At 43.4% G+C, this 14,146-nt stretch overlaps 1 protein-coding gene across 1 annotated transcript in view; it reads left to right on the top strand.

Annotated features, from left to right (window-relative positions):
• Positions 1-3,162: 3,162 nt before the first annotated feature.
• The window catches only part of LOC137363010 (histone H2B-like), a 76,064-nt gene continuing 65,080 nt past the window's right edge, over positions 3,163-14,146 (top strand). The window contains exon 1 of the mRNA XM_068027129.1: positions 3,163-3,195. Coding sequence (XP_067883230.1) covers positions 3,163-3,195 — 33 coding nt within the window. The remainder of the gene's footprint in view (positions 3,196-14,146) is intronic.

Genomic DNA, 14,146 nt, shown 5'->3' on the forward strand with positions numbered 1-14,146 from the left:
ATTGCAGAGCGTGGGGCTGGAATGTTGCTGCTTGTCCCGGCCTCACTCACTCTGGGAAAGAGTGAATAAGTGATGCGTCTGTTTCTGTATCTGAAATGTGACTTCGATCTGCTGTTATTAACCGAGGCAGCGCTGCAGAAGGATACGTTAATAATCTCTCACTAATCAACTGTAAACAGTCAGAATGTGTAACTTTGAGCAGCGCTTTCTGCACCGTCAGGGCTGGAAAGTTGAGGGAGGGAGAGACACTGTCAGTATCTGAGTGTATACAGCACTGCAAAGAGAAAGAGCCAATATACCGGGGCTGAGACACAGTGCATCTTTTCACATTTAATCACAATAATATCCACAGTCAGGAGCTGAAAATGATGAAAAACCGAATAGCAAGAGCAAAAATAAGAAAAGTAAGTAATTATAGATTAGCTGATCAGCTTTCACTGTGTTAACTGGTAGTCTACTGTTTTATATTCAATGCTGTCTCCACTGTGGCCAGGGAATGATTTCTTCTCAAAGGCTGAACATTAACAAAACTGCTTGTAATTTAAAATCTTTTAAAAGTAATTCCATGGAGCGAATGGGGCAAAGTCAAATAACTGCACCAATTATAGGAGAGCTGGTTGGTGATGACGTGGATGTGTCTGCAGTGTGCAGGACCAGACTGTTTCTATAGATTCACAATGAATGTTCCATCTTTATTTATAACAGTAAAACTGATAGTAGACAATGGCTATTCTGGTTGCAGCAACCTGTAGCTTTAACTCATTGACACCCTGCTTTAGGGTAATCTAGAAAGCACAACATGCAGCTCTGTCAGTTCGTGTGCTTGTTTGTTCACCTACAATTTGATGGTTCAAGCACATAAACGGATGAGGCTTTATTAACTTAAACTCTTCGACATCTGCTATATTACTCTTGCTGTTGATTTTTCAAAGATAAGGTTCATCAAGTCTTTCTTTCTGAAATCCATGCTGACTGTTTTATTATTTTTCATTTCCATCTGTATTTTCTACTTTGGAGGATTACAGGATATTATCATTTTTTTAATTCATTCATGGGAGGTGGGTGTCGCTGGCTAGGCCAGCATTTATTATCCATCCCTAATTGCCTTGAGAAGGTGGTGCTGAGCTGCCTTCTTGAACCACTGCAGTCCATGTGCTGCTGTTATGAAGAGAGTTCCAGGATTTTGACCCAGCAACAGTGAAGGAACGGTGATACAGTTACAATTCAGGATGGTGTGTGGCTTGGAGGGGAACTTGCAGGTTGTGGTGTTCCCATGCATCTGCTGCCCTTGTCCTTCTAGGTGATAAAGGTCGCGGGTTTGGAAGGTGCTGTCTCAGGAGCCTTGGCACATTGCTGCAGTGCATCTTGTGGATGGTACACACTGCTGCCACTGTGTGCCAGTGATGGAGGGCATGAATGTTGTAAATGGGGTGCCAATCAAGCGGGCTGCTTTGTCCTGTTGAGTTTCTTGAGTATTGTTGGAGCTGCACCCAGCCAGACAAGTGGAGAGTATTCCATCACACTCCTGACTAGTGTACAGGCTTTGGGGAGTCAGGAGGTGAGTTACTTGCCGCAGGATTCCAAGTCTCTGACCTGCTCTTGTCGCCATAATATTTATATGGCTACTGCAGTTCAGTTTCTGCTCAATAGTAACCCCCAGGTTGTTGAGAGTGGGGGATTCAGCGATGGTAATGCCATTGAATGTCAAAGGGAGATGGTTAGATTCTCTCTTGTTTGAGATGGTCATCGTCTGGCAGTTGTGTGGTGGGAATCTTATACATCTTTATTGTCGAGTACTCTATTGTACTGTTGAGTGACTGCACTTGAAAAGTCGTGAAATGCAAGTCTTGCTTTTTCCATTGTTATCAGTGTCATTGTGATCAAAAGATAGGATTCATGAGCACAAAGTTTAAATCAATTTTGATTAAAATAATGTAAAAGCATCTATATTTTTGCACTGTACTTAATAATCTCCATTTTCCTATCCTTACCAGGTACAATGTCTTTGACCCTGAAATTGATTCCACAATCTCAGTCCCTCAGACAATTTCAGCTCAGTTCTGATGAAAGGTCACAGATCTGAAACGTTAACTCTGTCTCTCTCTCCACAGATGCTCCCAGACCTGCTGAATATTTCCAGCATTTCTGTTTTTATTTCAGATTTCCAGAATCTGCAGTATTTTGCTTCTGTGTTACTTTGAAAGTTAAAACTGGCCCACCTGTCTACAATTCACACTGGGGTCTCCCATGAAATGATTCTGTATAATGTTGATGTAAGGAATACAGACTCCGAGCACAGAGCTTCCTGTGGGGAATTGGGGATATGAAAACCAGCAGACTCTGCAGGAATTTCCACTGGGAGCAGAAATTCACAAAATCTACCTTTTATATATCGATTCATTTTGATTGTCCTTCTGGAAAATTATTTTGAAACAATTTAAACATCAACCCACACCTCCATGACTGGGTCAATTATGAGGTCATCCTCTGACAGGTCATGTGATAGCTGGAGCCACAAGACATCAGAACCAGATTTGTGACTGGATTAAAACCCGGAATCCTGTCAAAATGGCTTTTCAAATAAAGCTGTTGCTGTTTGAAAACTCAGCAGTTAAACTTTCTGCCTGACCATGAGGGGAGCTGGGGAGAAATTTACAAAACTAAATCCTTTTACAAAATAGTTCAAAAACCATTCACTGAAAAATCATGTGAGGATTCAATTGCAGTAGAGAAACAAGCAGAATACAGAAAGTACAGAGGAGAGCTGAAAAAGGAAATGAGATCAGCAAGAGAATGTATGAGAAATGATTAGCAGGTCACATAACTGGGAACACTGAAGTCTTTTACCAACATATGGACAGTCAATGAAAGGGTGCGGCAATTAGGAGATCCTGTGGAGGCAGAGGGTGTGGCTGAGGTACTAATTAAGTACATTTCATCTGTCATCACAAAACAAACGGGTGCTGCAAATGTCACAGTAAAGGAGGAGGAAGTGGAGAATTTGGAGGGGATGAAAATAGATAAAGAGGAAACAATTACAAGGTTAGCAGTGCTCACAGTAGAAAGGTCACCCGGTCTGGATGGCTGCATCCTGGGTTGCTGAGGGAAGTCAGGGTGGAAATAGCAGAGACTCGAACCACAATCTTTCAATCCTCCTTGAATATGGGAATGATGCCAGTGGACTGGAGGATGCAGGTAAGCTTGGGCAGTTCGATCTCAGTTTAACTTGACCATTCCTATAATTTATCCATTGTAATAACTAACAACGTTAAGAAAGCCATTTTATAATGAACACATGACCAAAGGAACCATTTTGTGTTCAGTACTAACGTTTATATCCTGTATAATTAATAATACCCATCCTGAAACAGATGATTGTAAAAGTAATGAACCTTGATTGAGTTATAATTAATGAATAATAAACATTTTAGAGAGAATGGGTTTTCATTTAAAGTTAGTTCAATCTAATTACTGTGAGTTTCTGTGTCTGTGTGGGAAAGGACAGTTTCAGCTAAATTTATTCAAACAATGGACCTTTCTCAGACCCCTGATAAAACCCATGGTATGGTACATCGTGACCTTCAAGAGTCTAGATTTAATGAATAGGAAACTTGTTTCAGATTAGATTGGGAGACTGTGTGAAACCACTTCATTGTACTCATGTCTGAGATTCTGAGGACAGGTGACTGTTCGTGGAAGACATTATTAAGAACTAATTAAATGTACCTAGCAACAGCTAGGACCAATTATTATTTTACATGGTGGTGTGATGGCCAGCCAGGGGTTAAAAGTAGGGATCTTGTAAGGTTTCAGTGTGCAGGAACACTAGAAGGCCTCAGGGGTAAAGGCTCAGATCATCGACCAAGTTCTCCACCTGATGAGGGATCTAGACTGAACAAAGAGAACCGTGACACTCTGAGACCAAGCTCGACCAGTCCCCAGAGCTGTCAAGTTATATTCCCCAAGTTTGTTAAGTGTAATTTTACTTTCAATTATTAAGTACTATTTTACTCTCAATAAAAGTTCTGGACTTATTAATCAAGTATCCTGTTGCTTTAATTGGTTAAAGTCATGCCCAAAGTGATTGTCGACAATAGACTTTCCAGAATTAAAAGATAAGTCTGCAAGGGTTGTGAATATTACAGCCCTGTTTAAAAAGAGAGATAAACCCAGGAACTACAGACCAATTAGTCTAATGTCGGTGGTGTGGAAACTTTTAGAGCCAATTATCCAGGAGGAAATTAACTGTCACTTGGTAGAACATGGGCTAATAAATGACAGCTAGTACAGATTGGTTAACAGAAGATTGTGTCTGAAATAATTAATGAATTAATTTCTTTGATGAAGTTTCAGAGAGAGTTGACGAGGGTGGTGAGGTTGATGGTACGTGTCTGGACATCAAAATTGTGTTTGAAAAGGTACCATAAACTAGACTTGGGGCAGCACAATGGCACAGTGGTTGGCACTGCAACCTCACAGCTCTCGCAACCCAGGTTCAGTTCTGGGTACTGCCTGTGCTGAGTTTGCAAGTTCTCCCTGTGACTGTGTGTGCTTCTGCTGGGTGCTCCGGTTTCCTCCCACAAGCAAAGACTGCAGGTTGATAGATAAATTGGCTGTTGTAAATTGCTCCTAGTGTAGGTAAGAGAATGGTGGGGATGTGGTAGGGAATATGGGATTATGGTGTAGGATTACTATAAATGGGTGGTGGTTGGTCAACACAGACTCAGTGGGCCGTAGGGCCTGTTTCAGGTTTGCATCTCTCTATGACTTGTTAACAAAATTCAAGCAGATGGGATGAAAGAGGCAGTGGCAGTGTGGATCCAAAATTGGCTGCAGGGTAAAAAGTAGGGTGAATGCTTGTTTTTCAGAATGGAGGGAGTTATACAGTAATGTCCTTGTTGTTGCAATATGTTCAATGTCAGACCCCAAGCTGTCCGAGGGATGGGGCAATTTGTGACGTTCCTGTGGTTGCAATATTTGCAGTGTCTGACCTTGATCTGTCACAGGGACGTGGCATTTATGAGGTCCCTGTGGGGTGCTGTTTGTTTGGTGTATCACACTGACCTGTCCCAGAGAGCGGGAAGGTTGTGATGTCCTTGTGGGTTGCAATCTGTTCAGTGTCTGACTCTGATCTGTACCAGAGATGGGACAGTGTGTGATATCCTTGTGCATGTCATACAGGCCCACTGGTGTGTGGTTCCATCCTGATGCCAAGAAACAAAGCCCCATCTCTGGGCAAAAAGTCTCACTTCTCAAGGCGTGTCTCGAGAAGGCGCAGTGGTTAGCACTGCAGCCTCACACCTCTAGTGACCCGCGTTCGATTCTGGGTACTGCCTGTGCAGAGTTTACAAGTTCTCCCTGTGACTGCGTGGGTTTCTGCCGGGTGCTCTGGTTTCCTCCCACAGCCAAAGACTTGCAGGTTGATAGGTAAATTGGCCATTGTAAATTGCCCCTAGTGCAGGTAGGTGGTAGGGGAATTGAAGGGATGTGGTAGGAATATGGGATTAATGCAGGATTAGTATAAATGGGTGGTTGATGGTCGGTACAGACTCGGTGGGCTGGAAGGACCTGTTTCAGTACTGTATCTCTAAATAAATAAATAAGAAGGCTGAGGGAGTAAACCTGGACAGTAAATCCGGAGTGGAGTCCTGGAGGCGGTTACCTGTGACTTATCAGGCAGTTTTCCAGCAACTCCTACATCAGAGCTGGTAATAATCAGTACTGGTTTTTCCTTTCCTTTGGACAATACGAGCAATGCTGAGAGGGGGTCCTGATGCTCAGGGTCTCCATACTGTTTGCCCAGGCCTGTGCCCTGGAGAGGACACTCCAGCTTCGTGGTTAAACATGAGCACAACCCGGGAATAAACAGTTACTGATTATGAGCTCTCATTCAATTGGTGTCGAGTATGAGCGCCAGGGGTTACTTCGGACAGTGGGAGAGCTCTCAGTGTCTCATTGGATAGCTACCATTCATTCCAAGCTGGGCAGCCCCCAGTCAGTTAGGTGCTGTGAAGCCACGACCTGCTTGCTTCAATGGGTGCTTGGAGCTTAGAGAGTCATCTCTCAACAGGCGGATTGATAATCTATGCACCAAGAAAAACAAACTCAACAAAGAAGACACCAGTCCTTCGCATCACAAGCTGGAATGTGAGGACCATGTGTCCTGGCCTTACTGACACCCTTCTGCAGGTTGATGACACACACAAGACAGCTGTGATTGACAAAGAACTCACAAGACTCAATGTGGACATTGCTGTGCTGCAAGAAACTAGACTCGTTCAAAGTGGATCCCTCAAAGAGAAACACTACACCTTCTTCTGGCAGGGGAAAGCCCAAGAGGCAACTCGTGAGCATGGAGTGGGTTTCACAGTAAAATACACGCCACTTCAGATGAGTGAACCACCCACAGTAGGCTCAGAGAGACTTCTTACTCTTCACTTGTCAACAAGTGTGGGCCCAGTTAATCTCATGTGCATCTATGTCCCGACACTGACCTCCACCCCAGATGACAAGGATCAATTCTATGTGACACTTGACAATGCCATCAGTAGAATTCCCAGCACTGAGGGACTGTACCTTCTAGGAGACTTCAACACAAGCTTGGGTACTGACTACACAGCTTTGCCAATGTGCATAGGGCACCAGGGGATTGGCAAGATGAACAAAAATGGACAGAGGTTGCTGGAGCTATGCTGTCACCATGGATTCTGAGTGATGAACAGCTACTTCCAGGTCAAGCTGTGCTACAAGGTGTCCTGGAGACATCCGAGATCATGCCATTGGCACCAGCTAGACCTTATCTTCACCAGACATACCACCATCAAAAGTGTCCTCATCACTCGCAGCTATCACAGCGCTGACTGTGACACTGACCACTCCCTGGTGTGTAACAAGGTCAGGCTTCAGCCAAGGAAGCTTCATCCATCCATGATGAAAGCTCGTCTTCTGATCAACACTTGCCACACCACTGACCCAGAAAGGACCCAGGAGTTCCTCAACATCCTCGATCAGGCTCTTTCAGACAACAATGCTCAAGGCCTCAGTGCAGTGTCAAAGTGGAATCATCTGCACACCACCATCTATAACTCTGCACTCACTGTGTATAGGAAAAGAGATGGGAGGAATGCTGACTGGTTTGAGGCTTATTGGACTGAAATGGAGTCAGTTACTGTAACTAAGAGGAGAGCCCTCATGAACTACAAACAAGTCCCCAGCGAACAACATCTAGATGCTCTCAGAGCTGCCAGAAACAAGTCTCTGCAGACTGCTCGGCACTGCACCAATCAATACTGGTTAAAACTCTGCTGATGAATCCGGGGATGCTAGAGGGATGTATGAAGGAATGAAGAAAGCAATGGGCCCAGTAGTAACTTAATCAGCACCTTTTGAAGACAAAGACAGGGGTGATCATCACTGAACCTAACAAGCAGATGGAAAGGTGAGTGGAGCATTACCTTGAACTCTACATAACGGAGAACATTGTCATTGAAGTAGCTCTCAGTGCCATTCCAGACTTCCCTGTCATGGAGGAACTGGACAGTGAGCCCACCATAGTCCAGCTCAACAAGGGCTCAAAACATGCGTGATGCAAACATTGTCACCTTGTACAAAATTAAGGGGGATCGCAGTGACTGCAGCAATTATCGGAGCCAGATACTCAGTTTCACTCACCTGCTCGATCCTTTTCCTCCTGCAAGTTCCTTTGCTTCAAGTATCCATTCAATTTCCTTTTCAAATCATTGATTGTCTCTACTTCCAACACACTCGTGGGTCAGGACATTACCACTCACAGCATAAAAAAATTCCACCTCACCCAAGGATGGGAAATATTTATATCTTCTATATTTAGCCTATTCCCTATCTCTACGAGAATAGAATGGCAGTCAACATGAAAGGGAACCCAAAAATCTTCGAACAGTATATAAATAATAAGCAGGTAGTCAGCGGTGAAGTGGGCCCCATTAGGGACAAAGAGGGTAATATATAGTTAGACCTGCAGGGCAATGTTAATCTAGTTAATAAGTACCTTGTATCAATGATCACTAAGGAAGTGGAATTTGACAAAATATCAGTAGAAGTGGAGAGTGTAGAGGCAATGGAAAGGGTACAAATTGAGAGAGGGATGTACTGAAAAGGCTGGTTATGCTTCAGGAAGATAAATTACCTGGTCCAGATGGCTTTCATCCCAGATTGCGAAAGGAAATGTGGATGCAGATAACAGAAAGGCTTGCTATAATCTTCCAATCTTCCCTGAATACGGGGGAGGTGTCAGAGGATTAAACAGTTGCAAATGTGACACCCTTATTCAAGAAAGGGTGGAAGGACAGTCCGGCTAACTACAGGCCAGTTAGATTAACAGCAGTGGTGGGTAAGGTTTTAGAAAGAACAATCAGGGAAAAAATCAACAGTCACTTGTAGAGGTTTGAGTTAATTAAGTGAGCATGGATTTATACATGGGAGTTCATGCTTGACTAATCTAACTGCATTTTTTGATGAACTAACAGAGAAGGTTTATGAAGGGAATGCAGTGGATGTTGTTTATATGGATTTTAAGAAACGACACATAAAAGGGTGATTAACAACATTGAGGTTCATGGAATAGGAGGGTCAGTGTCCAATTGGATAGAAAATTGGCTTAAGGACAGAAAACAGCAAGTCGTAATAAATGATTCATTCTCAGACTGGAAGGTTGTCGACAGTGCTGTTCCCCAAGGGTCACTGCTGGAACCACTGCTTTTTACTTGCGACAGATAAATGACTTGGATCTTGGAATATAGAGTAGAATCTCAAAATATGCCGATAACACCAAACTTGGAGAAGTGGCAAACAGTGAGGATGAAATGAACCACCTGCAACAAGACAGTGATAGGCTAGCAGAATGGGCAGACAGGTGCAGATGGATTTTAATAGTGACGAGTGTGAGGTGATGCATTTTAGCAGAAGGAATAGGGAGAGGCAAGATATACTTAATGGCACAGTTCTAAAGAGTTTGCAGGAATAGAGGGACCTGTTCACTGAACAATGAACAACGTGAACAATTACTTCTTGTTGTGTGCTCTCAGATTTGTCACCTTCACTGCACTGGAATGAGGTGACATCTACTGGCAGGAAGCAAGAACTGCAATCAAGCAGCAGAAATTCCATCGTCTGTCAGGGTGAAAGAAACATTGCAATGTGAGGAAACAGTGAATGGGTTTGATTGGGTTGATGGAGACATGATTCCACTTGTGGTGGAGTCCAAAGCAAAGGCCAGAAATATAAAATTGTTATTATTAAAAGATATGAGGAATTCATGATAAATGTATTTAGGTAGTGAGTGGGTGGAATCTAGATAGAATAGAAAGTGAGATTGGGTGGACAGAAGCAGTGTGAAAGGATGGCTCAAACAAAAGGTAAACGCCCTGAAAGGTGAACTCTGTTTCTCTCTCCACAGATGCTGCCAGAGTTTCTGAACATTTCCAACACTTTCTGTTTTTATTTCAGAATTTGCAAGATGTTGCTTTGCTCTGAAAGAAAAATGGATGGTCGGCTTTGGCTGCCAGTGAAATTCCACAGGAGCTGATATCAGTGGCATGTTGATCTAGGGGTATGATTCTTGCTTAGGGTGAGTGATTAATTAATGTGTGATAGATCCTGGGTTCAAATCCTGGACAAGCCCTTCTTCTTTGGCATTTTTAGTTTAAGGTCATTGATTGGTTTCAGCCTTGCAGAAGGCGGAATTGATTTCCATATGGAGCCTGCTTGAGGACCAGAGAGCTGGATTCAAAGAGCTTGATTAACTAAATGTACAGATGGCCAAGTGGGAATATAAAGTTGTTGCAGTAATTGTGACCTGACTCCAAAAACAACACGACTGGGTTCTGGACTGGAATGGAATGGAATTCTTCAGTGTTTCTGCTGTTTGGCTTGCATTGACTCATCGATTTTCTTGTTTTTCACTTTGTCGATGCCTTTGAATAATTGTGGATCCTTCTTCAGAGTGTCTTCTTTCACCAGGTAGTTCTGACCTCTGATGATGATGATCGTAATGAGCTTCAATTCGCTGGTAGTTTTGGAACTGAACAGATTTCCTTTGCTTGAGTCTACAACATGGAACTCAGTCTGACATGTGGACCCATGGGAGGATTTGAATGCCACCCCTGCGTTGAAGAATACAGTTGCATCCATCCAATAAGAGACCGAGTAGAAGTGACAGTTCAGTCAGTCAAACATTAAACTTTTAATTTCAGGGTGGTGAGTTTGAGTGACATTTTGTTTTTCCCTTTTTTAAGGCTTCATTAGCAGAGAGTACAAGGAGTGTTTGAAATGAAATTCAGCAAAAGTATGAGAAAGTCTCACTTTGATTCGGGACTCATCTCTCTGCAGCATCTCGCTGTGAAAGATTGAACTTCATCTCATTTCATTCCCAGCTCGGGGTCAGTGCGGCTCAGTGGGACTTCTGGCTGTCTCCTGCTTCACAATCCATCAGTGCTGAGAAAGCAATGGGGAATATTATTCACGGCTCTGTAACCTGAGGACACCGATTTAAGGTGAATGGCAAAAGAACCAAAGGCAACATAAGGAAAAACTTCTTTTGCACAGCGAGTGGTTAAGATCTGATATGCACTGCTTGAGAGTGTGATGGAGGCTGATTCAACCATGGCTTTCAAAATGGTATAAGATAATTATCTGAAGTGGAAAAATTGCATGTTTTCATGGAATACATGAGTCTGTGGCAGGAGCTGAGTTGCTCATGCATAGAAGCAGCACAAGCACAATGAGCTGAATGGCTTCCTTTTGTTCTGTAACTATTCTATGATCTATGATTCTTTTCAGAGTGAAATCAACACTCACATACAAGAAACTGACAGGTACACTGTAAACTTTGCATTACCAGACAAGAAATTGACAGATACAGTGTGAAACCCACAGTCACGTAGCAGCAGTTGGCAGGTAACATGTAAAGATCTTTCTTTCATATCCCAACTGCAAGGTACAAAGGAAATTAGGTACAAACCCAGGCTCACACTTCAAAGTCTGAGAGAGACAATGCAAAACACATATTCACCTACAAGTACAGAGACGAAGACACACTCAGAGGAGGTGCAGATTAAAGACACATGCATGTAACAGAAACTGATAGGGATAGAATCAAACCCTTTCTCACTTCTCAGAAACTGATAGATATAGACAAAAACTGATGCTCACATCCAAGTTGTTGAAAGATATGTGGTGAAACTCACAGAGCAATAGCAGAAACAAACAAGTACTGAATAATACCCACAGTCACAGACCAAAAACTGAAATATACTGAGTTAAACACCACTTTCTCACACCAGAAACTCATGGCGACAAAGTGAAGCTGACTCCTTCCTCCCAGGCATTGACAGGTGCAAACGAAAACACTCACGACGATTCCAGGTCATGAAATGTCCGTAATAAAACCTTTCAGCTGAAAGAATAGCATTAATGACAGGTGGGATACCCAGAATGCTCAGCGGCCGAGAATCCGCCCTATCTGTGACAGGAGCGGGGCGCGCAGGCGCAGTAGAGACAGCTTTGTCAGCAGCTGGAACTGCGGGTTCGGAGTTGGAGCAGGATATTCACAAAGTGCGAGAAGACTTTGCGGGCTCACACAGCTGGAGCAGGGCCTCAGGGCCACAATAAGATGGAACAATCCCATCTGTATCCCTGCGGATGGCGGTGGTGAAGCTTTTCCCGGTGAGGCTTCCCGAAACGGCGTCGAGAAATGGATAAGAATTGGGGACTGGGCAGGGAGCGTCTGCAAATGGATAAGAATTGGGGGACTGGTCAGGAAGCGTCTGTAACAAAAACAAGAAATGCTGGATTCACTCAGCAGGTCTGGCAGCATCTGTGGAAAGAGAAGCAGAGTTAACGTTTCGGGTCAGTGACCCTTCTTCGGAACTCATTTGGGGACTGGGCAGGGAGCGTCGATAAATGCTTAAGAATTGGGGACTGGTTCGGGAGCGTTTTTTTATTCGTTCGTGTGATGTGGGCGTCGCTGGCTCGATCTCAGCTCGAGTAATGTGTCCAGTTCTGGGCACCAGGCTTTAGAAAGGACATCAAAGCTTCTGAGACAGTTCAGAGGAGATTTACGAGAATGATACCAGAGATGAGGGGTGTCACTTCTCTGGACAGGCTGGTGAAGCTGGGATTGTTCTCCTCAGAGTAGAGATTGTTAAGGGAAGATTTAATAGAGGTGTTCAGAATCATGAAGGATTTTCATCGGGTAGAGAGGGAGAAACTGTTTCCACTGTCCTGGGGGTCAGTAACCAGAGGACACAGATTTAAAATAATTGGCCAAAAATGTCAAGGGGAGGTGAGGAGAGATCTTTTTACCCAGTAACTGATTCGGATTTGGAATGAATTGTCTGACAGGGTGGTGGAAACAGATTCAATTATAACTTTCATAAAGGAATTGCACAAATATTTCAAAGTGAAATTCTCCAGGATTATGGGGAAATAGGCAGGGGGATGGACTAATTGCATCTTTTTGTGAGAGAGTCAGCAGAGGCACAATGGGGCCGAATGGCCTCCTTCTGTGCTGTATGATTCTATGAACATAAGAACGAGGAGCTGGAGTCGGCAAGTCAGCCACTCGAGCCTGCTCTGCCATTCAATACAATCATGGCTGATCTCATCACGGCAGTTCTTGTTTCTTGCCAGTAGATGTCACTTCACTCCAATGCAGTGAAGTTTACAAATCTGAGAGAGACACAACAGGAAATAATTGTTCACATTATAGTGAATGTGTGGGATTTAGAAATACTCGGAGTGGAGACGAGTTACTACTTGTCTGCTCGATCCCCATAGCCCTGTAAAATTATTTCCTTCAAGTGCCCATTCAAATTCCTTTTGTAATCCTCGATTGTCTCCATTTCCACCGCCCTCGTGGGCAGCGAGTTACAGATCATCACCAATCAGTGTAAGAAAGTTCTTGCGCACATTCCCCCTGTACCTCCTGTCCAAAACCTTCAATCTGTGTCCCCTAGTCCTTGTACCAATAGTTAACGGGAACAATGTTTCCTTGCCAACTTATTTAAAACTGTCATAGCCGAAAACACATCTATCAATTCTCCCCTCACTCTCCTTTGATACAGGCAGAACAGCCCTAGCTTTTCCAACCTAACCTTGTAACTAAAATCCTCCATCCCTGGATCCATTCTGGTGAATTTCCTCTGCATCCTCTCAAGGACGCTCACATTCTTTCTTAAGTGTGGTAAGCAAAACTGGAAGCAACACTCCAATTGGGGCCTAACCAGAGCTTTATAATGGTTCAGCATAACTTCCCTGCTTTGTACTCAATGCCTCTTTTTTCAAGCCCAAGATCCCATATGCTTTGCGAACCACTCTCGCAATATGTCTTGCCACCTTCAAAGATTGATGCACATGAACCCCAAGTCCCTCTATTCCAGTACACTCTTTAGAACTGTGCCATTAAGTAAATATTGCCTCTCCCTATTCCTTATGCCAAAATACATCACCTCACACTTGTCACTATTAAATTCCATCTGCCACCTGCCTGCTCATTCTGCTAGCCGATCATTGTCTTGTTGCAGGCAGTTCATATCATCCTCACTCTTTGCCACTCCTCCAAGTTTGTTGTCATAGGGATATTTTGAGATTCTAATCAATATTCCAAGATCCAAGTCATTTATCTTTAGCAAAAAAAGCAGTGGTTCTAGCACTGACCCTTGGGGAACACCTCTGTCGACTATCCTCCAGTCTGACAAAGAATAATTTCATAAGACTCGCTGTTTTCTGTCCTTAAACAAATTTTCTATCCAATTGGACACTGACCCTCCTATACCACGAACCTCAATTTTGTTAACAGCCCTTTTATGTGGTACCTTGTCAAACGCTTCCTTAAAATCCATATAAACAACATCCACTGCATTCCCTTCATCCACCTGCTCTGTTAGTTCATCAAAAAATGCAGTTAGATTAGTCAAGCATGAACTTTCATTTATAAATCCATGCTCACTCTCCTTAATTAACTCCAACCTCTCCAAGTGACTGTTGATTTTTTACCCTGATTATTCTTTCTAAAACCTTACCCACCACTGCTGTTAATCTAACTAGCCTGTAGTTAGCCGGACTGTCCTTACACCCTTTCTTGAATAAGGGCGTCGCATTTGCCACTGTT

The sequence above is a fragment of the Heterodontus francisci genome, unplaced genomic scaffold (assembly GCF_036365525.1).
Source record: "Heterodontus francisci isolate sHetFra1 unplaced genomic scaffold, sHetFra1.hap1 HAP1_SCAFFOLD_51_2, whole genome shotgun sequence".
Classification (NCBI taxonomy): Eukaryota; Metazoa; Chordata; class Chondrichthyes; order Heterodontiformes; family Heterodontidae; genus Heterodontus; species Heterodontus francisci.